Source organism: Salvelinus sp. IW2-2015, linkage group LG18, assembly GCF_002910315.2.
Source record: "Salvelinus sp. IW2-2015 linkage group LG18, ASM291031v2, whole genome shotgun sequence".
Taxonomy (NCBI): domain Eukaryota; kingdom Metazoa; phylum Chordata; class Actinopteri; order Salmoniformes; family Salmonidae; genus Salvelinus; species Salvelinus sp. IW2-2015.
Window position 1 is genome coordinate 22011411 of NC_036858.1, and position 25762 is coordinate 22037172.

Consider the following 25762-nt stretch of genomic DNA (forward strand, 5'->3'; position numbering starts at 1 on the left):
ATGTTTGGTATACTATACTTTTCTAAAGAATGTCTTCAGTGAGGTAATTCATATTACTGAGAAGAAATAGGAAAACATTGGGAGCCATGCCATTCTGAAGAGGTTTTGTTCTACCTGTAAGATTTATGGGAAGATTGTTCCATTTAATTAGATCTGCTTTCATATTCTTGAGTAATGGGATACACTTATCGTTATATATATTTGTTGTTTGTTGTCACTTATTAACCATCCTATGTATTTTATATTTGTTGTGGTCCACTTAAAGAATTGCTGTAGATCATGAGTTATTATTTTTATTTTTCCTATTGCCATTATTTGTTTTTTTCCCACGTTCATTTTATATCCTGTAATTGTGAAGGCTTGTATTTTTTTTTTCATTTACATATTTAATATATTTTGGGTTTGTTCATTCTCCATATTCTGTTACTTAATGTATTTTCTGTTGGTGTAATTAAGCAGGATACCGGAGAATGATCCGATACTACTATGTCATGGATTTTTGAACCCAGTAAATTGTTCAGAGAATTTTTGGATAGCTTTTCTTACTTTGAGAAACAAGGAGTAGTCTTTTGTAGTTGGGAATAGTAATCTCAAGGTTAATTACTTGTAGAGATTACCTCTTTGGAGGTTCCTTGAATTTGCCTTTTTTTATTGCTACAATATGTGCGTGCATTTGTATATATAAATGGGAGTGTGAGGGAAGAGTGAGGGATGGTGAATATGAATATGTGTAGGTAATATGTTGGGCGGGAATGAATGAGAATGGATGAGTAAGTCAATGGATGGATGGGTGTAAGTGTGTCTGAGAGGTAGGGAGGGAGGAAAAAGATGGGAGGTTGGGACAAGCTTGGCTTGGGTGGGTAAGGGTGGGCAAGGATGAGACTGAATGAATGGCAAAAGGATATATGGGCGATAGTTGTGTATTTTATTTCACAATTGAATTCAGATTAGGACCAACAATAAGAAGGGTGAAGAGGTTGATTTCATTTAGAAAGAAAATACTGTAATGATGAGTTTGTGTTATGGTTATTTATCAGTGTTGGCGCTCATGTTTTACAGGTTTTTATGATTCACTTTTAGATTTTACTTTGTTAAAAACCTCTTAAGGATCGGACCCTTTTTTAATTTTTTTGCCTAAAATTACATAAAATCTAACTGCTTGTAGCTCAGGACCTGAAGCAAGGATATGCATATTCTTGATACCATTTGAAAGGAGGGGTCACTGTAGAGGTTAATGATAAAGAGGGTGAAGAAATTGATTTTAATTTAGAATAACAATAGTGTAATGAGTTTGTGTTATGCCTATTTATCGGCGTTGGCGCTCATGTTAATAATTTGACCGTGCGCCTTGCGGGTTGATACCATTCCTCTTTTACGTTTTACTTTGCAAAAGTAAACTGTTACGGGAGTGTTTTATTTACTATAATTCTATTACTAATCACATTTATTGTAAGGGAAACTAACACATGATACGTGTTGCAGTAGGCCTTTAGAATAATGCAAAACATATCCTTGACTCTATCCAAGTTGATGAGCGAAAGGGAAACAAACAATGCCAGTCAGCCTGCGCAGCCGACCCAACGAAACTACTCCTAAACTATACCGAAAATAATTTCACACATAATAAGACAGCCTATAGAGAAGATTAAATTGACAAAAGTTGATTTGTGACAATATTATCAGTTGTCAAATCATACATGAAGAGATGGGCGCACCCTGTATTTGACAGATGCAGGGAAAGGAGCATCACTTTATGCAGGTAAAACATTTTGATGTCTATATAGTATCAGAAAGGTCATATTCTTCAGTTTCTACCTTTGTCAAATAACTCTCAAAATTCAAGAGGTACAGCTTTATTTCCAAATGTTCACAAGAATATCTGCGCTGTCCATGCATTCAGCACATGACTACTCGCTCGGCACATTACTCTGGCTACTAAGCAAAGACTAGTAACAAGATAAGCTTAAAATATGCTATTCTGTTTTCTTTTAAATATATTTTCTTATTTTCACAATTTTTCTTTAGACCTGCCAAAACAAAATTATAATGGACTTCTTTGTGATAGACTTTTGTTTTTACTTGTAGCCTAAAATAAAGTAATGTAAATGTTATTATGCTCTTAGAAATAATTGTTTTTTAGTATTTTAATGTTACCTAAGACCTTTATGAACACAACAAATGTATTATTCTTCAGATAGCATATATTAAATATATTTATTAGACTGTTAGATTGTTGATGGGTCTTTGGCTGGAAGTGTCGAAAATTGGCTTTCGGACCACATTTTTCACTTGGACTTTGTAGAATTAAACAAAACATATCCTTGACTCTATCTAAACAAATAACTATTGTTGTTCTATTTTTAGATGTATATATTTCCACAAATATTTATTCATGCAATTCATGCTTTAAATTTGTTTATGCACTATTTATCAAGCGTTGGTTTTCATGTTTGCGCATCTTATGGGTTGATATGCATCTGATGCATCTGTATGCTAAAGGTGTAGCCCAGCAACATGAAAGACCAGGCAATTGTAGTGTTAATAGCATCATTGGTTTGATTGTGTGATAATATAAATGTTTTCTAATATGTGGAAATTGACAATTCACCTCACACTACACACTGTAGTAATAAACAGGAATTTACCACAACAAGCAACATCTAACAACTTTCCTAATAACAACACACACAACAGTCACAGTGCCTGCTCTATCTGAGTTAAATGTAAAAACTATTGATGTCGCAGGTTAAAAAAGGAACTAAACTCATCAAAAAAAGAAACGTCCTTTTTTCAGGACCCTGTCGTTCAAAGATAATTCGTAAAAATCCATGTAACTTCACAGATCTTCATTGTAAAGTGTTTAGGTGCGTTTATCGTCAAATGAATGAGCGTTACACCAAGGCCTGTACTCTGGAGCGGGATCAATTTGGAGGTGGAGGGTCCGTCATGGTCTATGGTGCAGTCCATGAGGAGGAGATGCACTGCAGTACCTAATGCAGCCGGTGGCCACACCAGATATTGACTGTTACTTTTGATTTTTACCCCCCCCCCATAAACATTCAGTTTATGTCTCAGTTGTTGAATCTTGTTACATTCATACAAATATTTACACATGTTCAGTTTGCTGAAAATAAACGCAGTTGACAGTGAGAGGACGTTTCTTTTTTGCTGAGTTTTATATAAACCGGGACTTTGTTGGGGTTCAAACCGGTTCATAATTTTTATTTTGATAGTCGGAACAGTGAAAAGAAGTAAAAAAATAGTGGTTCTGTTCAGAAAGAAACTGTTGAAAAAAAAAGTTGAGTTCCATTCCCTGGTCTTAACCCCATGTATTCTTCCGCTACTCGGTCTTGTGGTTGATCTGCAGGGCTGTCTGGTACATACCTGATGCTCCCAGTTATCAGGCAGGGGCAGTGATGGTTCCGATCATTAGTCTTCTCGTAGTAGTACATGAGAGCGTTCAGGTCTGGAAAATTCCGTTCAGGTCCACCTCCCTGGAGTTGCCTCGCCCAACTAGGTAGCCATTGAACTCAGGACCCTGATGGACAAACAGAAGAAAATTCCTATGAGGTTACACTATATCTTAAAGTCCTATTCAACTGATGTTCCCCTGGTAAGAGTGATTACCTTCACGGGTAGGGGGCACTATTTTCACCTCCGGATGAAAGCGTTCCCAAGTAAACTGCCTGCTACTCAGGCCCAGAAGCTAGGATATGCATATAGATTTGGATAGAAAACACTCTAAAGTTTCCAAAACTGTTAAAATAATGTCTGTGAGTATAACAGAACTGATTTGGCAGGCGAAAACCTGACAAAAATCCATCCAGGAAGTGGGATTGTTTTATGTTTGTAGTTTTCTATTGAATGCCATTACAGTATCCATTGACTTAGGACTCAAATTGCACTTCCTATGGCCTCCACTAGATGTCACAGTATTTAGAAATTGTTTCAGGCTTGTATTCTGAAAAATGAGAGAGTAAGACCACTCTGAATGAGTGGACCCTACAGTGTCCCAGAGGTTTTTCATGCGCACGACAGAGCCTTTCTTGTTTACCTTTTATATTGACGACGTTATTGTCCGGTTGAAATATTATTGATTATTTAGGCTAAAAACAATCGATTATTTAGGCTAAAAACAACCTGAGGATTGATTATAAACATCGTTTGACATGTTTCTACAAACTTTACAGATACTATTTAGATTTTACGTCTGCCTGTTGTGACTGCGTTTGAGCCTGTGGATTACTGAACAAAACGCGAGAKCAAAACGGATGTTTCTGGATATAAACAGGGACTTCATCGAACAAAACAAACATCTATTGAGTAAATGGGAGTCTTGTGAGTGCATTTAAAAATAAAGGAGCTCAGATGAAAAAATATTTAATTTACCAACGTTTCGACAGGCAAGCTGTCTTCATCAGGGTACAATCCTTACCAACGTTTCGACAGGCAAGCTGTCTTCATCAGGGTACAATCCAGCATCACATAGGTGTGCGTTTCTTTTTCTTCTAGATTAGTCTTGTGAGTGCAACCATATGAAGATCATCAAAGGTAAGTGATTAATTTTATCGCTATTTCTGACTTGTGTAACTCCTCTACTTGGCTGGTAACTGTTTGTAATGATTTGTCTGCTGGGCGCTGTTCTCAGATAATCGCATGGTATGCTTTCGCCGTAAAGCCTTTTTGAAATCTGACCGTGGTTGGATTAACAAGAAGTTAATCTTTAAACCGATGTATAACACTTGTATGTTTTATGAATTTTTATAATGAGTATTTCTGGTTTTGAATTTGGCGCTCTGCATTTTCACTGGATGTTGGCCAGGTGGGACACGTCCCACGTACCCTAGTGAYTTAAACAATGGGTACTTTATGGTTTTACTTTGAATAATTTCAAACAATCAATAATTACCAGTACTATGGTCAGTGGTGTAGTGCTCTTTTTTTAGGTGCCTAAGCACTAAGTCAACATTTAGAGCATACACATTTTAGGCCATACACACCAGAAAAGCTGGTGAAACCCTATTGTATTTGTTGGCGTACACTATTAGGGGTTCAGCAGTGAAGCTGTTGAAACCGTATTGTATTTATGGGATTATGTAAATTGATGCACAAATACTACTTGGTCAAATGGTGGCGCTATAAACAGACTTTAAATTCAAAAGGTCAGCCGACTCCTCGTTCAACCTAGAGTCTTGGAATTTGGTACATATGTTTACCGAAAGGAACAAATTTGCCTCTTGGACCAATGACGTCACCGTGATGGATTATCCATTTTGAAAATAGTATAAATTCTTCTACATTTTTAAACAACATCTCCTCAGACACTACTAAACCAATTTCTCCCAAACTTGATGTACAGCATCTATAGACCAAGATATTGAAATGTATTTTAAAAGAAGTTGATATCTTAAACGTCATGGCCGCTGTGAGCCAATGAAGTTGAGTGAGTTTGGGCCTGACAATTCAAGTCACTCTTGGAGGGAATAGAGCCCCCTGCTGGCCATGCATCTCAATACTCTACAGTGTTTCCTGAAGTGTGCACAGGTCCACTACCCACATGGATTGAAAAGTATAATATTGGTGTGAGTACCAGAGATGAAGTCAAGACCGTACCCCTTTAGATCTAGACCAAGACTAGATTTTCTCAGACCCAGACCAAGGACAAGTGGATCGAGACCATGACCAGACCAAGACCAGTTTAAATGGGTAAAAATAAGATCCAGTGTAGTAATTATAATTGTATTTTTTTTATTTATCCTTTATTTAACTAGGCAAGTCAGTTAAGACAAAATCTTATTTACAATGATAGTCTAGGAACAGTGGGTTAACTGCCTTGRTCAGTGGCAAAATTACAGATTCTTACCTTGTCAGCTCAGGGATTCGATTTAGCAATCTTTCGGTTACTGGCCCAATGCTCTAACCACTAGGCTACCTGCCGCCCCTCAAGTATACTTGAGTAAAGTATAGCTCTGTACAGTACAGTTCAGTACAATATAGTTCAGTTCAGTAAACTATAATTCAGTACAGTAAGGTACAGTACAATAATGTACAGTTCAGTACAGTATAGTTCAGTACTGTATAGTTCAGTACAGTACAGTTCATTACAGTATAGTTCAGTACAGTAGAGTGTAGTTCAGTACAGCACAGTACAGTATAGTTCTGTACAGTACATTACAGAGCAGTAAAGGACCCAGACCAAGGACCAGTGTATAGAGACCATGTCCAGACCAAGACCAGTTTAAATGGAGAAAATGCAGCATGCAGCAACTACTCTTCCTGGGGTCCATATAAAACGTACAAATACATGACAAAGTACAGAACAGTAATAGACAAGAACAACATAAGATATTACATTAAATTAAAATGTAAATAAGAGTTACACACAGAGTCTACAAAACATTAGTAACACCTTTCCTAATATTGAGTTGCACCCCCTTTTGCCCTCAGAATAGCCTCAATTCGTTGGAGCATGGAGTCTACAAGGTATCGAAAGTGTCATGACGTTGGCAGTGGGGGTAGGTTTATGACAGTCATAAATACCTCTTTCCCCCTTTTTCTCTTCCCTACTGATGTGACATAAGAAAACCCCTTGGTTAACATAGAGATTCTGGGGACATCAGAAAGTGGGGGGGAATGAACTATATTCTGGTAATCCGACCAACTGAACATATGCGGTGGTACTTAAGGTATATTATGACAGTTCGGTTGCCCTCTGACACATTCTCATCAATGATAGAATGACATAAACTCTACTGTGGAAAGTCTAAACGTCAGAGGTATCGGATTCACATGGAATTGTTGTTTAATTCAAATGTTTGAATATGAAATTATTTGTGAAGAGATTAAATGTAATTTTAGCTTCCAAATGAGAGATTTGGATTTTCATAAATMTGGGCTTCTGCTCAACTAGGGGCCCGCKCCTGTGAAGAGACATGGGTTATAAACTTTTCAGACACARRCCTCTCCCTCCACTATAAAAGCCATTGACAAAAATAMAACTTCCTGTTCCGGGACGCTAGGATGACGATCCGGTGTCAGAATGGTTCAGATAATAACTACAGAACTAAGCCAACAGCAGCATGGACTTTGATTGTGAATGGTATGAACTTTGAACTCGTATTCACTACAGAAGTGATATCTCCTAGCCGTTGAGTTAGCAACAGCTGCTACAAACGCAGGTTAGGAAGGACAGTCCGAGTATCCCGTCTACTACACACAACGTTACTCCAACGTATTCAGTAAGGCACCAGAGACATTCTTCAAAGGACAGAGGACTCGGGTTGGCGACACGGTCCATCTACCACCAACCTACTGAAGCGCAGCTCAGAGTAAATATTTATTGCATTTTCCTTCTTCAAATGGGCGGTAATTTAGAATGCATAAGATACTGTATTTACAATAGCACAGCTTCGCCTCTGTTCCAGTCTCCCGCTCTTTCACTAAAATCCCGCCCCTTTTCTTTGTGTAACAAGCTGTCATATCTATTCCGCCCGCTAGGGATGTTTTTCTGTATGACGGCACTTTGTAATCAAGTTATGATTTAATTGTATATGTGTGATTCTGTGTGATTAGTTAGGTATTTAGTAAATAAATAATTAAACCCAATTTTGTATTGCTGATTCAACTTGTTAGCCAGGATTCTTGCAGATAATCAAGGATTTACAACTTTCAGATGAGACTGAATAAACTGACGATTAATGTGACTGCTATGGATGTAAAATATTACTAAATCTTTAAGAGTTTATTCGGAAGATAACAGCTCTATAAATATTCTTTCGTGGTGTCCCTCTCTAGTTAATTAATATTTACATGATTAGTTCAATCAGGTCATATTAATTACGGAGAAATTATTTTATAGAATAGCATGTCATAGCAATTAATCTGGCATAGTCAAAGACACGACAAAAGCATTCCACAGGGATGCTGGCCCATGATGACTCCAATGCTTCCCACAGTTGTCAAGTTGGCTGGATGTCCTTTGGGTGGTGGACCATGTTCACCAAGGTCAGGGTAGCATCCTCACTCCCCCTCTGGGCCTTATAGGCAAACTGTAACAGGTCCAGTTGATCTGCTATGGAAAGGGCAAGGTGCTTACTAACAACCCTTTCGATGCATTTGGCCAAAAGAGGCGTGAGGGCCACAGGTAGAAAGTCATTTGGTGATTTAGCCTCTGACTTCTTAGGCACCGGTACAACGATCGACACCTTCCAGGATTTTGGCACTGTGCAGGTGGTCAGGGTCAGGAGTTGAAACAGTCGTGTGAGTACTCCCTTGAGCTGGTCAGTGCAGACCTTCAGTACTTTGCCCCGTAGTCTGTCTGGGCCCGGTGCTTTGTGTGGCTTAATATTTAACAAGCATGAGGCCACCTCATTCTCTGTTATCTGGACAGGAGAGGATATGGCGATACTCTCACATATTTGTTTACATTTGTCTTTAAAATCGCGGTATCAAATCTTCCATAAAAACATTTTAGGTCGTTTACAAAGGATGAACAGTCTGACATATTATTCTTCTCTCTTGTCCTTTCTCTTCCCATCATTGTATTAAGTCCTTCCCATGCTTGTCTTAGATAGCCAGTACAGAACCTCTGCTCCACTTTATCCTTGAAGTCCTTTTTTGCTTTCCATATTTTTGACCTGAATTCATTTTCTTTCTCTTTTACAGCATCAGTATCTCCTTTCAGGAATGCAAACATCCTTTCATTGAGGCACATTTTCAAGTCCTTAGACACCCAGGGCTTGTTGTTGGGAAATACTCTGACAGTTTTCGTGTTAATGTRAGTATCCTCACAGAACTGGATATATGAGGTAATGCTGTCTGTCAACTCGTGGGGATCCCTGAGTCAAAGAACACCTCCCAGTCTGTGATGTCAAGGCAATCCTTGAGCTCCTCCCTGCTGTCCTCTGTCCATYCCTGAATGGATTTCTCTACAGGTTTTTCACGTTTCACCTGCTGCCTGTATCTCGGTAGGAGATTGATAAGGTAATGGTCTGTTTTCCCGATGGGTGCTCTGCACACTGCCTTGTATGCATCCTCTACGTTTCCATAACAGGATGCGAGTTGAGCGAGTTGGACAGGTGACGTACTGTTGCAGAGTGGGGAGGTGCGCGGAGAGGGAGAGCATATTAAAATCCCTTAGCACAAATACTGGCTGGTCAGTTGATCGTGAAAGTGCAGTACTGAAACAGTCTGTAATCCTGTCAGCAGCTTCCTTATTGATAGGTCCAGGCACATAGACCAGAATAATGGTAATTTGTCCAAACATGCGTGGTAGATAGAATAGCCTGAATGATACAACGAGAATCTCATAGTCTCCGGTGCACACTTGTTCAATCACATTACACTGCGTGGCCCAAGTATTGTCTAAAAATGTGCATAGCGCCCCGCCTATTGATTTATGTGACGTTGTTTTGTCTCAATCTGCTCTAATGACAGCGTATCCATCAATGTTCACATCAATATTAACCTGCTTGAGCCACGTTTCTGTAAAGCAGATTAAATTACTTCTCATAAAGTCCTCTTCAAATTTAGCCCTTGCCGCTAACTCATCCAGTTTGTTATTTAATGACCGCACATTTGACAGGGTGATCAATGGGAGCGGGTGATGGCATCCCCGCCTCTGTAATCTGTTCCTGATGCCACCTATTGAGCCTCGCGTCTTCTTAGTTCCCCTTTTTGACTTTGTAGAACAACCATTAGGCAAGGCAATGCTGTTTTGGACAGTGTGAGCTTTATCTTTGGAAAGAGAGCAGAAACTTACGGGAGTAGGTGATGGTGGTTGATTTACTCACTGAATCCATACAACCTCGGGTAGTGATTGTAAAGTTTTCCGCATATTACAGCGGTTAGGATTAAGGTCGTCACACATGCCACGAACAATACACTTTTAAACTTGCGACGCACTTAGATTTAAACAAGTGTGACAAAACTAAACAAAATTGAACAATATAACTATAAACAAACAAACAATTCATGCAGGTGAGCTCAGGGTCTGGCAGCAGTGCTGAGAGTAGAAGCAGTGTAAAATCAAAGGGGGGTCAATGCAAATAGTCCGGGTGGCCATTTGATTAATTGCTCAGCAGTTTTATGGCTTGGGGGTAGAAGTTGTTATGGAGCCTTTTGGACCTAGACTTGGCACTCCGGTACCGCTTGCTGTGTGGTAGCAGAGGGAACAGTCTATGACTTGGGTGACTGAAGTCTTTGAAAAAAAATTGGGCCGCCTAGTATATGTCCTGGATGGCAGGAAGCTTGGCCCCAGTGATGTACTGGGCTGTACGCACTACCCTCTGTAGAGACTTACAGTCGGATGCCGAGCAGTTGCCATACCAGGCGGTGATGCAACCGGTCAGGATGCTCTCGATGGTGCAGCGGTAGAACTTTATGAGGATCTAGGGACCCATGCCAAATCTTTTCAGCCTCCTGAGGGGGAAAAGGTGTTGTCTAGCCCTCTTCACAGCTTTCTTGGTGTGTAGGCCACTAGGCCACGCCTCTGGATGAGCATTTTCATGTTTCCTTATGGCCTTATACAGCTTGTTGAGTGCAGTCTTAGTGCCAGCGTCGATTTCTGGTGGTAAATAGATGGCTGCCAAAAATATAGAAGAAAACTCTCTTGGTAGATAGTGTGGTCTAGAGCTTAACATGAGGTACTCTACATCAGAAGAGCAATACCTCAAGACATTCTTGATATTAGACATCGTGCACCAGCTGTTATTGACAAATAGACACACACCCCCACCACTCATCTTACCAGACGTAGCTGTTATATCCTGCCGATGCACGGAAACCCAGCCAACTGTGAATTATCCTTGTCGTCGTTCAGCCACGACTCTGTGAAACACAGTTTTTAAATGTCCCGTTGGTAAGATAGTCTCGAACGGAGCTCATACAGTTTATTCTCCAGTGATTGCACGTTGGCTAATGGAATGGATGGTAGAGGTGGGTTACGGTGACGAATTCGGTGACGAATTCTCACAAGGCAACCTGATCTCCACCCTCTGTATTTCCTTATTTTCTTCATGTGAATGACAGGGATTTGGGCCTTGTCTGGGAGCAACATTATGTCCTTCACATCCAGTTCGAGGTGAAAAGCCATAACAAGTGAATTTTTCAATAACACATGATCAATAACATCAAAGGCTGTACTGAAATCTAACAATACAGCACCTACTATCATCTTATTATCCAAATGCATTTTAGTCAATCATCAGTCATCTGAGTCAGTGAGGTACAAGTTGATTGTTCTTTAAAAAATAGCATTGTATTTCTTCAAACACAATTCTCTCCATCATTTTACTAAGAACATGCAGCAAATTGATTGGGCAGCTGTTAGAGCCAGGAAAGAGTGCTTAACTATTTTTAGGTAGCAGAATTACTATAGCTTCCTAACACACCTATGGACACAAACACTCTTTTAGGCCTTGGTTAAAGACATGGCAAATAGGGGTGGCAATACAGTCCGCTACCATTCTCAATAGGTTCCCATCTATGTTGTCTATAACTGGTGGCTTATCATTATTGATGGATAACAACTGTTTTTTCACATCTTCATTATTAGAGGGACCTATGTACCAATTTCTAGGACTCTAGCTCACATGTGGTGAGGGGCATGAGCTTTGCAATTTTCACATTTCAATCGCTTATTATAGCACCACCATGTGGCTAATTCACATGTCATCTGAAGCAGAGAATAGCTAAACTCAAACATTGTTTACATTTTGAGCCATATTTTCTCAATTTACAATGATACCAATAGACAATGTATTTCAGGCAAACCATGAACCAGATTTTGTCTTTTACGTGCTGACATATAAAACTGTTAAGTGCAAATCTAACCCTTTTAGGTACTGTATCAAAATAAGGTGACGACAATTAGGCTGCAGGAGATGAGCATTACAGGAAACATTTTATTAAGTTTATTTTATTTTATTTCATTCATTTTACCAATGTTGCTTGCTAAATTATTGCAGTTGTTCCAATAGATAGACAGTACATCGTTGCTCTATGAATCACTGACCCTGGATAAGCTAGCGACTGGGCTAACATGGCTAACCTTTTAGGTCAATAATATGTGACCAACTGGCTCAAATCGGTCTTATGTAGCAAAATTTGTAATTTTGTTTTTTACATTGGATAAAAGTAGAGACTAAGAGCTACAAAATTGTATATCATACACTGCATTCTTGAGGAGTAATGGGAAAGTAATTCTGCTTTGAAAGTTGATAAACTTGTAAACTGACTTTTGAGAAAATGGCCTTTGAAGGCTTTGGTACCTGGTGGAGAGCTCTCCTTTGTCTACACCCATTCAGCATTGTTCACACCCTCTTAAGCCAGCCCCACCCATCTCTTTAAGGATTCACCTGTGAGYTAATGTGCTAAACAGTGAGTAGTGTAGTAAAGATTAAGACTAAAAGTGGTAAAAGTAGTAGCATACAATAAGGAAAAATTCCAGTTCAACTGAAAGTGTCCAGATAAAAATATTTTATAAATATTAGATGACACTTACCCAGACACTCTTGTCTAAATTAATGAGTCATGTGAAAGAAATGCTATAACCCCCAGCCACATCTTGCCAAGTGGATGGGTCTCTACAGAAGGTGTAAACGGTACAGCCTATAACGACTTCCGCCGAAGTCGGCCCTTCTCCTTGTTCGGGTGGTGTTCGGCGGTCGACGTCACCGGCTTTCTAGTCACCACCGATCCATTTTTCAGTTTCGTTTTGTTTAGTCTGTATTACACACACCTGGTTTCAATTCCCCTATCATGTTCCCTATTTAACCCTCTGGCATACATTTCTGTTCTGTCCGTGATTGTTTGTTTCGTTAGTGGTTGTTGTTGGTGCATGTGTGTTTGTTATATTCRCTATGAGGAATTTTTGCTTGTATTTTGAGTAAACGCCATTGTTTTGCTCAACACCTGTGTCCTGCGCTTGACTCCGCTACATCTCTGCACACAAACCCTGACACAGCCAAATGGTTACTTGCATAGTAGCAATATCAGAAATAGATAGTGACAATATAAATCAAATAATATACAGTATGTAAAAGAACAATATCAATAACAACATCAGTGATAGATGAGGTAGTTATATGCATACAATCAGGGGTAAAGTGGCTGAGCAGCAGGATAAAAAAAAGTAGTAGCAGCAACGTATGGCGTGTGTGCGTTAGGAGAGAGTCATTTGAATAGAGGCACTGCAGATAGTTCTGATGACTGGTCCGTCCAAGCCACGCATGAAAAKGGGAATCTATATTCGGAGAGCCTGTTTCGGTCCTGCCCTTGACTTTGGTGCAGYGCATGTGATGTCCGAAGCCTCTTTGTCGCAAAACTCCCTGATCTTCTCATAAACATACGTTTGTATAGCTCTGTCCAGTTCAGGTGGTGCATGTACAGGCAGATGATCAATGGGAGGGAGGATGTCAGCGTTGCGCAGCAGCTGGAACCTGGTCACGACTGAGTCCAAAGACTCCTTGGCGACAGTAACACCAGGCTCCAGAACATTGAAGCTGTAAAACAGTAAATAACACAAATAATTTAGAAGACATGACATCCTTGCACAACATCAATTCACCTCCTAAGTTTAGATAAGAAGAATAACCTCATACAATGCAATGAAAATTATATTCACCTGAAGTGCTGGTACTGCTTGCACTGTGGCAGCGGCCTGAAGTACGGAGTCAGGTGTTGTTGCCAGCCATAGCTTTCCACCAGCACCGTACCATCCTTTTTTTTTCGAATCCAAGATGGTGCAGCAGTCGGACGTGTGATTGTCTTGTCCCGTCTTGTTCCATGTAAATAGTTGATCTCATCGTTTGTTTTGTATATATTTTAATCTTACTTTCCACCTACAATCTAAATATACTTTCCTGCAACACGCCCCACCCAATGTGGTACGGATCTGCTATTTTTATACGTTATATAACTGGAACCTCCATCAGAAGCTAGCCAGCTAACTAGCTACTAGCTTGTAGTCACTGTAAGCCACGGCTAGCGGTCTAAACCTTTAGCTCGGTCACCGGCCAGCTTTAGCTCAGTCAATACCTGCCAGTCTGCACAGCGCGATATCGGACTGCTTTTCTCCACCACATCACTGGATTCCTGCCGCAAGCTCTGGGCCAGTACACCTGAACATCGCAGCTAGCTAGCTGCAATCAAGTGGATACTGCTGGCTAATGCCTCTGTCCCAAAGCAAGCACCAGTTATCCTTGAGCTAGCCTTGAGCTAGACCCATCTCCTGGATAGCCGAAGAGGTATACCCACTAATTTGTGGGCTACAATACCTCTTTTGCCAATTGGCCTGGACAATTTATTGCCGACACGGAGCCCCGCCAATCAATCACGACTGGTCTGCTGACATAATCGTCCGATGTGGTTTCAACAGGCTTTTCCATTGCATTGTCACCGAAGACCCATCTGCTAGCCCCGGCCCGCTAGCTTTCTGAACGCAGTGCCTCCCGCTCGCCTAGCATAGTAGCGACTACCGAATGGCTCCCGGACTCACCTATTGCTGCTCATTGGACCCTACGATCACTCGGCTACACATGCCTCTCTCTAATGTCAATATGCCTTGTCTTCTGCTGTTTCGGTTAGTTACAGTTTATTTCACTGTAGAGCCCCTAGTCCAGCTCAACATGCCTTAGATAGCTATTTTGTCACACACCCCACACATGGGGAGACCTCACCTGGCTTAGCTGGTGTCTCCAGAGATGCAAGCTCTCTCATTGTCACTCAATGCCTAGGTTTACCCCCACTGTACTCACATCCTACCATACCCTTGTCTGTACATTATGCCGTGAATCTATTCTACCACGCCCAGAAATCTGTCCCTTTTATTCTCTGTTCCCAACGCACTAGACGACCAGTTCTTATAGCCTTTAGCCGTACCCTTATCCTACTCCTCCTCTGTTCCTCTAGTGATGTAGACGTTAACCATAGTCGGTGAAGAAATGGTGCATGTAGTTGATGACTGCCTGTGCATTGTCCGTGCTGGATGACATGCCTTCATCAATCAAGTAGTTGACTTGTTGTGGTTTTCCTTCACAGCAGACACCAAACAAGTAGATGGGACCTGGCTGCATAGAGTCAGAAGAATAGTGCACCTGCAAACAACAAAATAACATTAAGATAAATTAAAATGAACTGTCACACCCCTGTCAGTCTGTCTTTACACAGCTCGAAAAGCATTTGCCTGCTTCCCACATATGTATATTTTATATTTTGTGTGTGTGTGTGTATCTATCATCTATGTCCTTAATCAGTATAAAATAGGACATATTGCTTACTTGTTGAGCAAAATCAAAGCTGTAAAGCATTCCTGATGTCTTTGCTTGCTGGTTCAGTAGTGCCCCCAGAGACAACTGCAGGTCTTGACAGGTGGTCTTGCAGTCAGCAACCATCTTCTGGTCGACAGACCGCTCACTCTGAACAAGTGCTTGCTTGGGCCAGCTCTCTTTTTGATGGGAGGCATTAGACCATTCTCCTTTTATGACTGGTGGAGGAGAGTCAGGCGTGTTCTACTGATGCTGAAAGACAAATTCCAGATACAAATATTTTTGCATTATTATACAATAGATAGCCGTAATCACCATCAGACACACCTGGCTAACTTGATAGGTCATGTAATCATCTGGCGAAGTGGAGTCTTTTGTTTAGACTTGTAGCTAGCTAGCTAAACAATGAACCATAATCCAAATCCATAGAGTACTACCAATACAAACAGATTGTCATAGCTAGGTTCAGTGTTAGCTAGTTAGCTAGCTAACATTAGGCTATAACTAGCAATGCAAATGGCTTTCTGAGATAATATTACTCCACAGATCGTACACGTATGCTAGCTAGTGAGCCAGCCATTTTACATCAGCTAGCTAACAGTACACTTTAACTTGGGGTATTTTGTGTAGACATTGAGCTAGCTAGTTAGCTAGCTAAACAATGAAATACAAACAGATTGTCATAGCTAGCTACAGTTAACCAATTAAGTTCAATGTTAGCTAGTTAGCTAGCTAACATTAGGCTATAACTAGCAATGGAAATATATTTCTGAGATAGCATTATTCCACAGATCATACAGGTAATGTTAGCTAGTGAGCCAGTCACATAACATCAGCTAACTAGCTAACAGTAAGCTTTAACTTGCAATGAAAACAACTTTCTGACAAAATTAGAAACGTARAATATCTGAAACTGTAGCTAGACTCTTACCCATATACATGGATGAACGCTTCACAGCAGACTGCAACCCCTTTCATTAAATAAGACGTCCTGTGTCGTTTCCGTTTTGTTTGAACAGCTTGCTTGGCACGTTGTGTCAAGTCACTGTGGTTCACATCTTCTGATTCATTTTCAGAATCAGAGAGAGCCAGCATGGTACGATCGTCCTCCTGATAGTAGTCCATCACAACTTTTTCCCACTGACTCTTGTCGATAGCGGCTGATAAATTCAGGGCAGCAATGTTATTAAGAGCAGTAGCAACACATTTGCAGTTCTCCATGGTTAACGTTATATCTTTAGAAATAACTGCAGTAGAAAGGATTATCTATTCATAACGAGCAGTTTATTTTATAGACAGAAGATGCTACACGGCAGACCAATCCGAAACTCATCTCTCGGCATGTCCAGCCCATTCATATCTCAGTCAATCATGGCTAGTAGGAAGGTTACTGCCTTTTTTTAGGCTTGTAATTTAACAACTTTATTTGTATTTACAGATGGCATACACGTTTGTTATTAAGGCACATGAAAGTTCAAATGTTCAAGAAGGTATTTCTGCCCAAAAACGCATTTGGATTTATTTCTTTTATAAAAAGAATTCAAACGCCTCTCCTATGAAGTCATGACTTGCGACATAGACTAGATTTCTGAAACGAGTCAAATTGTGGTCAGTGGTTTAAATTAATAGTTGTGGTCATTAGTTGTGCTGTTGTGGTCAGGTGTCGTGTTGTTGTGATCAGTAGTTGTGTGATTTTGGTCAGTAGTTGTGGTCATTAGTTGTAGTTAGTAGTTGTGTGGTTATTGTCAGGTATGTGGTTGTGGTCATTAGTTGTGTGGTTGTGGTCAGTAATTGTGGTTATTAGTTGTGGTCAATAGTTGTGTGGTTGTGGTCAGTAGTTGTGGTCAGTAGGTACAGTCAGTAGTTGTGGTCAGTAGCTGTGTGGTTGTGGTCAGTAGTTGTGGTCAGTGATTGTGATTATTTGTTGTGATCAGTAGTTGTGTGATTGTGGTCAGTTGTCGTTGTCAGCAGATATGTGGTTATGGTGATTAGTTGTGGTCAGTAGTTATGGTCAGTAGTTGTGTGGACGTGGTCAGTATATATGGTTGRAAGTTGTGGTCAGTAGTTGTGTGGTTCTGGTTAGTAGTTGTGGTCAGGAGTTGTGGTCAGTATTTCTGGTCAGTAGTTGTGTAATTGTGTGGTTGTGGGCAGTAGTTGTGTGGTCAGTCATTGTGTGGTTGTGGTAAGTAGTACTGTGGATTTGGTCAATAGTTCTATGGTTGTGGTCAGTAGTTGTTTGGATTTTGTCAGTAGTTAGTTATATGGTTGTMGTCAGTAGTTGTGTGGATGTGGTTAGTAGTTGTGGCCAGGAGTTGTGGTCAGTATTTGTGGTCAGTAGTTGTGTGGTTGTGGTCAGAAATTGTGGTCAGTAGTTATGGTCAGTAGTTGTGTGATTGTGGTTAGTAGTTATGGTCAGTAGATGTGGTCAGTAGTTGGGTGGTTGTAGTCAGAAGTGCATTGTTGTTGTCAGTAAATGTGGTCAGTGGTTTTGGACAGTAATTGTGGTCATTAGTTGTTGTCAGTAGTTGTGTGGTTGTGGCCAGTAGTTGTGTGGTTTTGGTTAGTAGTTGTTGTCAGGAAATGTTGTCAGTCGTTTTAGTCAGTTGTTGTGGTCAGTAGGTATGGTCAGTTGTTGTGTGGTTAGTAGTTATATGGTTGTGGTCAGTAGTTGTGTTTTCAGTAGTTGTGTGGTTGTGGTCAGTAGTTGTGTGATTGTGGTCAGTAGTTGTGGTCAGTAGTTGTGTGGTTGTGGTCAGTAATTGTGGTCATTAGATGTTTTCAGTAGTTGTGTGGTTGTGGTTAGTAGTTGTGGTCAGGAGTTGTCGCCAGTAAATCTGGTCAGTAGGTGCGATGTATTTAGTAGCTGTGGTGATTATGGGTGGTCAGTAGTTGTGTGGTTGTGGTAAATAGTTGTTGTCAGTTGTACTGTGGTTGTGGTCAATAGTACATGGTTGTGGTAAGTAATAGTGGTCAGTGGTTTTGGTCAGTGGTTGTGTGGTTGAGGTCAATAGTTGTGTGGTTGTGGACAGTAGTAGTGTTGTCAGTAGTTGAGTGGTTGAGGTCAGTAGTATGTGGTTGTGGTCAATATTTGTGTGATGTGGTCAATAGTTGTATTATTCAATAGTAGTGGTTGTCAGGAAATATTGTCAGTTGTTTTAGTCAGTTGTTGTGGTCAGTAGGTACGGTCAGTTGTTGTGTGGTTAGTAGTTGTGGTTTTGGTCAGTAGTTGTGTTTCAGTAGTTGTGTGGTTGTCGTTGGTAGTTATGTTCAGGAATTGTGGTCACTAGTTGTGGTTAGTAGGTATTTTAGTAGTTGTGTGGTCAGTATTACGTGGTCAGTGGTTTTGCTTAGTAGTTGTGGTAATTAGTTGTGTGAGTGTGGTCGGTAATTGCTGTCTTTAGTTGTGGTGAGTAGTTGTGTGGTTCAGTAGTTCAGTGGCTGCGTTGAGACAATGAATTATCAATGAGCCAAGCCCAGCTCAGCTAATCCCTACCATTATGACGCAGAGTTGTCATAATGCTTCAGAAGATTTACATTACACCAGGGGAGTCGGTCGACACAATATAAGTAACCTACTTTATGTCCCTTTAACTTCCCTGAATGCTTCTACTGATCCTACTGCTATTTTATGCAGTAATCATTATGCCTGTGAACCAGATTTATACTGTTAGCACTAAGCTGGTGTGCACTAGGAGGAAGTCCACTGTGTGCAGCTCACCCTGTACTAACACAAAGAACATGAGCACATCTACTGCTGATCATCTTCCCAGTAAAGCAAGAAAAGCAAGAAAGCATCCCAGAAGAAAAGTGCTCAAAATAGCCCACGTTAATTTTAACAATATAGCTTAAGAAACAAGGTTCATGAAATCAATAATTTTCTAGTAACAGATGACATTCATATTCTGACTATCTCTGAAACTCACTTAGATAATACCTTTGATGATACAGTGGTAGCAATACAAGGTTCTGGTGGGAAGCTGCTATAGARCACCAAGTGCAACAGTATCTGGATAACATGTGTGAAATGCTTGATAATGTATGTGATATCAACAGAGACATATATTTTCTGGGTGATTTAAATATTGACTGGCTTTCATCTAGCTGCCCCCTTAAGAAAAAGCTTCAAACTGTAACCAGTGCCTGCAACCAGGTTCAGGTTATCAGTCAACCTACCAGGGTAGTTACAAACAGCACATCAACATGTATTGATCACATATTTACTAATGCTGCAGAAATTGACTTGAAAGCAGTATCCAGATCCATCGGATGTAGTGATCACAATATAGTAGCCACATTTAGGAAAACCAAAGTTCCACAGGCTAGGCCTAATTTAATGTATAAGAGGTCATACAATAKGTTTTGTAGTGACTCCTATGTTATTGATGTAAATAATATCTGTTGGTCTGTGGTGTATAATGAGGAGCAAACAGACACTGCACTTGACACATTTATAACATTGCTTATTCCAGTTACTAATAAGCATGCACCCATTAAGAAAATGACTGTAAAAACTGTAAAATCCCCGTGGATTGATGAGGAATTGAAAAATTGTATTGTTGAGAGGGATGAGGCAAAAAGTATGGCAAATACACAGTCCCCCAGTCTGGCAGCCCAACTGATTGGCAAACGTACTGCAAATTAAGAAATCATGTGACTAAACTAAATAAAAAGAAACTGTACTATGAAACAAAGATCAAATAAATAAAGAACAATAGTAAAAAGCTTTGGGGCACATTAAATGAAATTTTTGGGGAAAAAGACAACTCGGCTTCATCATTCATTGAATTAGATGGCTCATTCATCACAAAGCCCACTGACATTGCCAACTACTTTAATGACTTTTTCATTGGCAAGATAAGCACATTTAGGAATGACATGCCAGCAACAAACACTGACACCAGACATCCAAGTATATCAGACCAAATTATGAAAGACAAGAATTGTACTTTTGAATACTGTAAAGTCAGTGTGGAAGAGGTGAGAAAATTATTGTTCTCTGGCAACAATGACAAGCCACCGGGGTCTGACAATTTGGATGGAAAATTACTGAGGAAAATAGTAGATGGTTTTGCCACTCCTATTTGCCACATATTAATTTAAGCCTACTAGAAAGTGTGTGCCCTCAGGCCTGGATGGAAGCTACAGTCATTATTTTGTAAATTTTACTAACGACATGCCACTGACTTTGAGTAAAGCCAAAGTGTCTATGTATGTGGATGACTCAACACTATACATGTCAGCTACAACAGCGATTGAAATGACTGCAACACTTAACAAAGAGCTGCAGTTAGTTTCAGAGTGGCAACGAATAAGTTAGCCCTAAATATTTCTAAAACTAAAAGCATTGMATTTGGGACAAAACATTCACTAAATCCTAAACCTCAACTAAATCTTGTAATAAATAACGTGGAAATTGAGCAAATTGAGATGACTAAACTGCTTGGAGTAACCCTAGATTGTAAACTGTCATGGTCAAAACATATTGATACAGTAGCAGCTAAGARGGGGAGAAGTCTGTCCATAATAAAGCGATGCTCTGCCTTCTTAACAATACTATCAACAAGGCAAGTCCTACAGGCCCTAGTTTTGTCACACCTGGACTACTGTTAAAAAGACTCTTACAATTGGCTCAGAACAGGGCAGCACGGCTGGCCCTTGGATGTATACAGAGAGCTAATATTAATAATATGCATTTCAATCTCTCCTGGCTCAAAGTGGAGGAGAGATAGGCTTCATCACTGCTTGTATTTATGAGAGGTATTGACATGTTGAATGCACTGAGCTGTCTGTCTAAACTATTGGCACACAGCTCTGACACCCATGCATACCCCACAAGACATGCCACAACAGGTCTTRTCACAGTCCCCAAGTCCAGAACAGACTATGGGAGTCACACAGTACTACAMAGAGCCATGACTACATGGAACTCTTTTCCACATCAAGTWACTGATGCAAGCAGTAAKATTYGATTTAAAAGAAGCACCTTATGGAACACCAGGGACTTTGAAGCAACACAAACATAGGCAAAAACACATGCATATACTCATTATACACATGTATTTAGTACTGTAGATATGTGGTAGTGGTGGAGTAGGGGCTTGAGGACACACAGTGTGTTGTGATATCTGTGAATATAATGTTTTAAAATGGTATAAACTGCCTTAATTTTGCTGGACCCCAGGAAGAGTAGTTGCTGCCTTGGCAGCAGCTAATGGGGATCCATAATAAATACATATGGCAATGTCCCCAGTCACTGCCCTGGGATATTTTTTTAGACCAGAGGAAAGAGTGACACCTATTGGCCCTCCAACACCACTTCCAGCAACATCTGGTCTCTCATCCAGGGACCAACCAGGACCAACCCTGTTTAGTTTCAGAGGCAAGCCATCAGTGGGACGCAAGGTGGTATGCCCTTTTTTTTATCTTCCTCTCGCCCCCTTTTACCCCTCRACTTCTCTCTCTCAGTGTGAAGGCTGTGTATAATAAGCTCCACAACACTCCCATGGCCATCAATGAACAGGACAAACTGTGTTGGTGGAAGAACACCCACAGACCGGGCATACCTACTGACTGGCCTCAGTTCCAGGTGCAACGCACACACACACACAGCGGGCTAATGGAAGTTGATGTGGCCTAATGGAGTGTACTGTAATATGGGATGATGCAGATTTCAACCCCTTTGTTATTGTCAGAGTTAGTCTAATGTAGTGACCAGTGTTACAAGATAATGTAGCAGACTGTTTAACTTCTTTGATATAGGGGGCAGCATTTTCACTTTTGMATGATTTGCGTGCCCATAGTGAACTGCCTCCTACTCTGTTCCAGATGCTAATATATGCATATTATTATTACTATTGGATAGAAAACACTCTGAAGTTTTCTAAAAATGTTTGATGTCTATGAGTATAACATAACTCTATATGGCAGGCAAAAACCGTAAAAATCCGGATATTTTGGAGGCATTTCTGAACATGGCGCCAATGTAAACCGAGATTTGTGGATATAAATATGCACATTATCGAACAAAACATAAATGTATTGTGTAACATGATGTCACGACTTCTACGAAGATAACCCCTCTCCAGTTGCGGCGGCGCTCGGCGCTCGGCGTCGCCGGTTTTACTTAGCCGCCACCGATCCCTTTTTCCTTTCTGTTTTTTTTGTCTGTGTTTCATTTTCACACCTGGTTTCAATTGCGTTTATTTCTGTGTGTATATAAGGCACCTGTTACCTGCCAATTTTCTTGCGGGATTAAGCTTGTGGGGTTGTTGCGCTCGTTTATGGTTGATATTCTTTGTTCTCGTTATTACGCACGTGTAGTTTATTTTCGGAACTGAGTTTGTCCTCCGTGATTTGCACGAGTTTCGGTTTTGTTTTACTGATCTGTCTGTGAACTGTGGGACCTTTATATAGAGGGATCTTGCCAAATTTTGTATTGGTGGATCTATGAATTATAATTATATATTAACACGCTTTTCAGTATCCCTGCTCTCCTCGCCTGACTCCTAACCTACTCACCGAGACCACCTTATCACAGAATCCCGCACCACAAATATGGATCAGCAAGGCAGACACTTCCAGGGTCCGTGGAGGAGCGAGTTAAACACCACACGGCAAGTTGTTAACCGGCTGGGGACCGCCATGGATCAGGTGATGGACGTAGGTGAGATATGGGAGAGAGGTGCCCTTACCCCACACCTGTCTCAGCACACCCCAATCAGTACCACACCCTCTCCTTCATTGCCGAGCACAGTGGGATTCGACTCGTCCTCCCGAGGGAGTAACGATGGAAGGCGGCAGGGTGCCAAGGTTTCTTACTCCAGATGACTATATCCTGGCGACGTTCGTCCGCTCCTTTGGGAGGTGCGAGCGTGAACGCCTCGTCTCCTGCCTCTCAGGTAAAGCCCTGGAGTGGGCCAACGCGGTATGAAGAACGATCCTGACTTCGGCGAGGGACCACTACCCAGAGTTCAACACCGCCGCTTTCGGGCCGTGTTCGATCACCCACCTGAGGTCGAGCGCGGGTGAACGGCTGGTCATCTGAGGCAGGAGAAGAGGAGTGCTCAGGCTTTGCTCTTGAGTTCCGGACCTTTGGCCGCTGGCGACGGGATGGAACGACAGGGCCTTGATCGATCACTAAGCGTGTAGTTTGCGTAGGACGTCCGTAGGGAGCTGGCCTGTAGAGACACCACCCTCTCCTTGACCCAGTTGATCGACATGTCCTTCGTTGGACAACTTGCTGGCGACCCGCGGACCGTCCAGATCGGGCTCTGTCAGTTCCTTCCCCAGCTCCACCACTCCAACACCATGGACCCAAGTGGGGCGTGTAGTTTTATTTTCGGAACTGAGTTTGTTCCTCCGTGTATTTGGCACGAGTTTCGTTTTTGTTTTAACTGATCTCCTTGTGAACTGTGGGACCTTTATATAGAGGGATCTGTGCCAATTTTGTATTGGTGGACTATGAATATATAATTATTATATTAAACACGCTTTCTCAGTATCCCTGCTTCTGCCGCCTGACTCCTACACCTCTCACCGAGACGCAACTTATCACAATATGTCCTGTGAGTGTCATCTGATGAAGCATCCATAACAAGTTAGTGATTAGTTTTATCTCTATTTCTGCTTTTTGTGACTACTATCTTTTGCTGGGAAAATGGCTGTGTTTTTCTGTGGCTATGTACTGYGCAAACATAATTGTTTGGTGTGATTTCCCCGTAAATCCTTTTTGAAATAAGACATGTTGGCTGGATTCACAACATGTGTAGCTTTAATTTGGTGTCTTTCATGTGTGATTTCATGAAAGATTGATTTTTATAGTAATATATTTGAATTTGGCGCGCTACATTTTTTTCGGGATTTTGGCGCTACCGTCCCCCCTATCCCAGAGAAGTTAACAGGAGTTTATGGTCCTACAATGTTACCATTATTAGAGACTGCTGGAGGTGTCATAACTCTGTGATGATCTGAAGGATCAGGTTACACTGGGTCCGCGCTACAGCATGCTCTCTCTCYTAGAGGGGGAGAACGGGAAGTCGGCTGTTTTATGGTCGGTCATAAAATACGCTGCCACTATGCTCTGTAGTGTTTGAGAATGGAACGTAAACTGTGGAACACAGAGAGACACTTGGACATCAAAAGTTGGAATAATTAAACAATATTTKTATTTTTGAGAATGTGGGAGTGGTCCGTGGACACTTAAGGGACAGTCATAACGAGTGTGTTTCATTTGGTGATCTCATGTAGGACAGGAAACGCACATAATTGTATCTCTTAAAGTGTACATTTCCCAGCTGTCAGGTTTACGTCTAAATATWGTGAAATGTATGTGATTAACCTGTTTGGGATAGAGGGCAGTATTTTCACGTTCGGATGGAAAGCGTGCCCAGAGTAAACTGCCTGCTACTCAGGCCCAGAAGCTAATATATGCATATTATTAGTAGATTTAGATAGAAAACAKMCTGAYGTTTCTAAAACTGTTTGAATGATGTCTGTGAGTATAACAGAACTCATATGGSAGGCGAAAACCTGAGAAAAATCCAACCAGGAAGTGGGAAATCTGAGGTTAGTAGGTTTTCAAGTCTTTGCCTATCCAATATACAGTGGTAAGCTTTGTTTGAACTGGCGGACCAGGCGTGCAATTGTAAGGAGAAGTTTGATTCGGTCTAATACTTATGGCATAACGGCTTGTACTTTAGTCAAATCGTGTTGTAGGTAGGTGGTGAGGTATTGCGGGTCTGTATAGATGGGAGGGTGGCGCCGGTCGAATATTGGGCGATCGGAGTGTTTGGCGAGGCACAACATACTCGCAACTATAGCGCGCGGCAATGTAAACTATGATTTTTTGGATATAAAATATGAACAGGTATCGAACAAAACATACATTATGGTGTAACATGAAGTTCTATGAGTGCCATCTGATGAAGATCATCAAGGTTAGTGATCATTTTATCTCTATTCTGCTCTTTGTGACTCCTCTTTGGCTGGAAAATGGCTGTATGTTTTGTGTTACTAGGGTGCTGACCTACGCATAATCATATGGGTGTGCTTTCGCTGTAAAGCCTTTGAATCCGGACACGATGGCTAGATTAACAAGCAGTTAAGCTTTAATTTGGTGTATTGCACTGTGAATGTATGAAAGTTAAATATTTCAAAAAAATATTTTGAATTTCGCGCTCTGCCATTTCACAGCGGATGTTGTCGAGGGGTTCCGCTAGAAGTTTAAAACATTAAACTATTTGTGAAAAGAGTGTATAATATGAGTGTTATATTTCAATGAACAAATGGTTTTCATATGAAGTAAACCATCTTGGCCACATCCACGTGAGCATACGAATTACGTCGGCGTCATGGACCGCCCTTGTCAGGAGTGTATGAAACCCACTCCTGACGAATTTACATTAGACCTGAAATATGGAGCTGACGTACATTGTTGAAATGGTTAGACCTACAACTCTAGGCCCAGAAGCACATACAGACGTGGAACATGGCTAACA

General features: G+C 40.9%; 1 protein-coding gene and 1 long non-coding RNA gene across 3 annotated transcripts in view; both read right to left on the bottom strand.

The window, feature by feature from the left end:
* The window catches only part of LOC111977708 (carboxypeptidase N catalytic chain-like), a 174487-nt gene that overhangs the window by 84901 nt on the left and 63824 nt on the right, over positions 1-25762 (bottom strand). The window contains 3 exon segments of the mRNA XM_024007258.2: positions 3385-3413; positions 3416-3478; positions 3481-3538. Coding sequence (XP_023863026.1) covers positions 3385-3413; positions 3416-3478; positions 3481-3538 — 150 coding nt within the window.
* On the bottom strand, positions 11286-20177 carry LOC139029139 (uncharacterized). Of its 2 annotated transcripts, XR_011481424.1 has the most exons (4): positions 16198-20177; positions 15279-15518; positions 13625-15095; positions 11286-13502 (listed from the first exon to the last, which is right to left on the bottom strand). It is a non-coding gene; the product is annotated as an uncharacterized lncRNA (long non-coding RNA). The 2 variants fall into 2 exon arrangements; XR_011481423.1 differs by lacking the exon at positions 16198-20177 and having other exon boundaries at positions 15279-16160.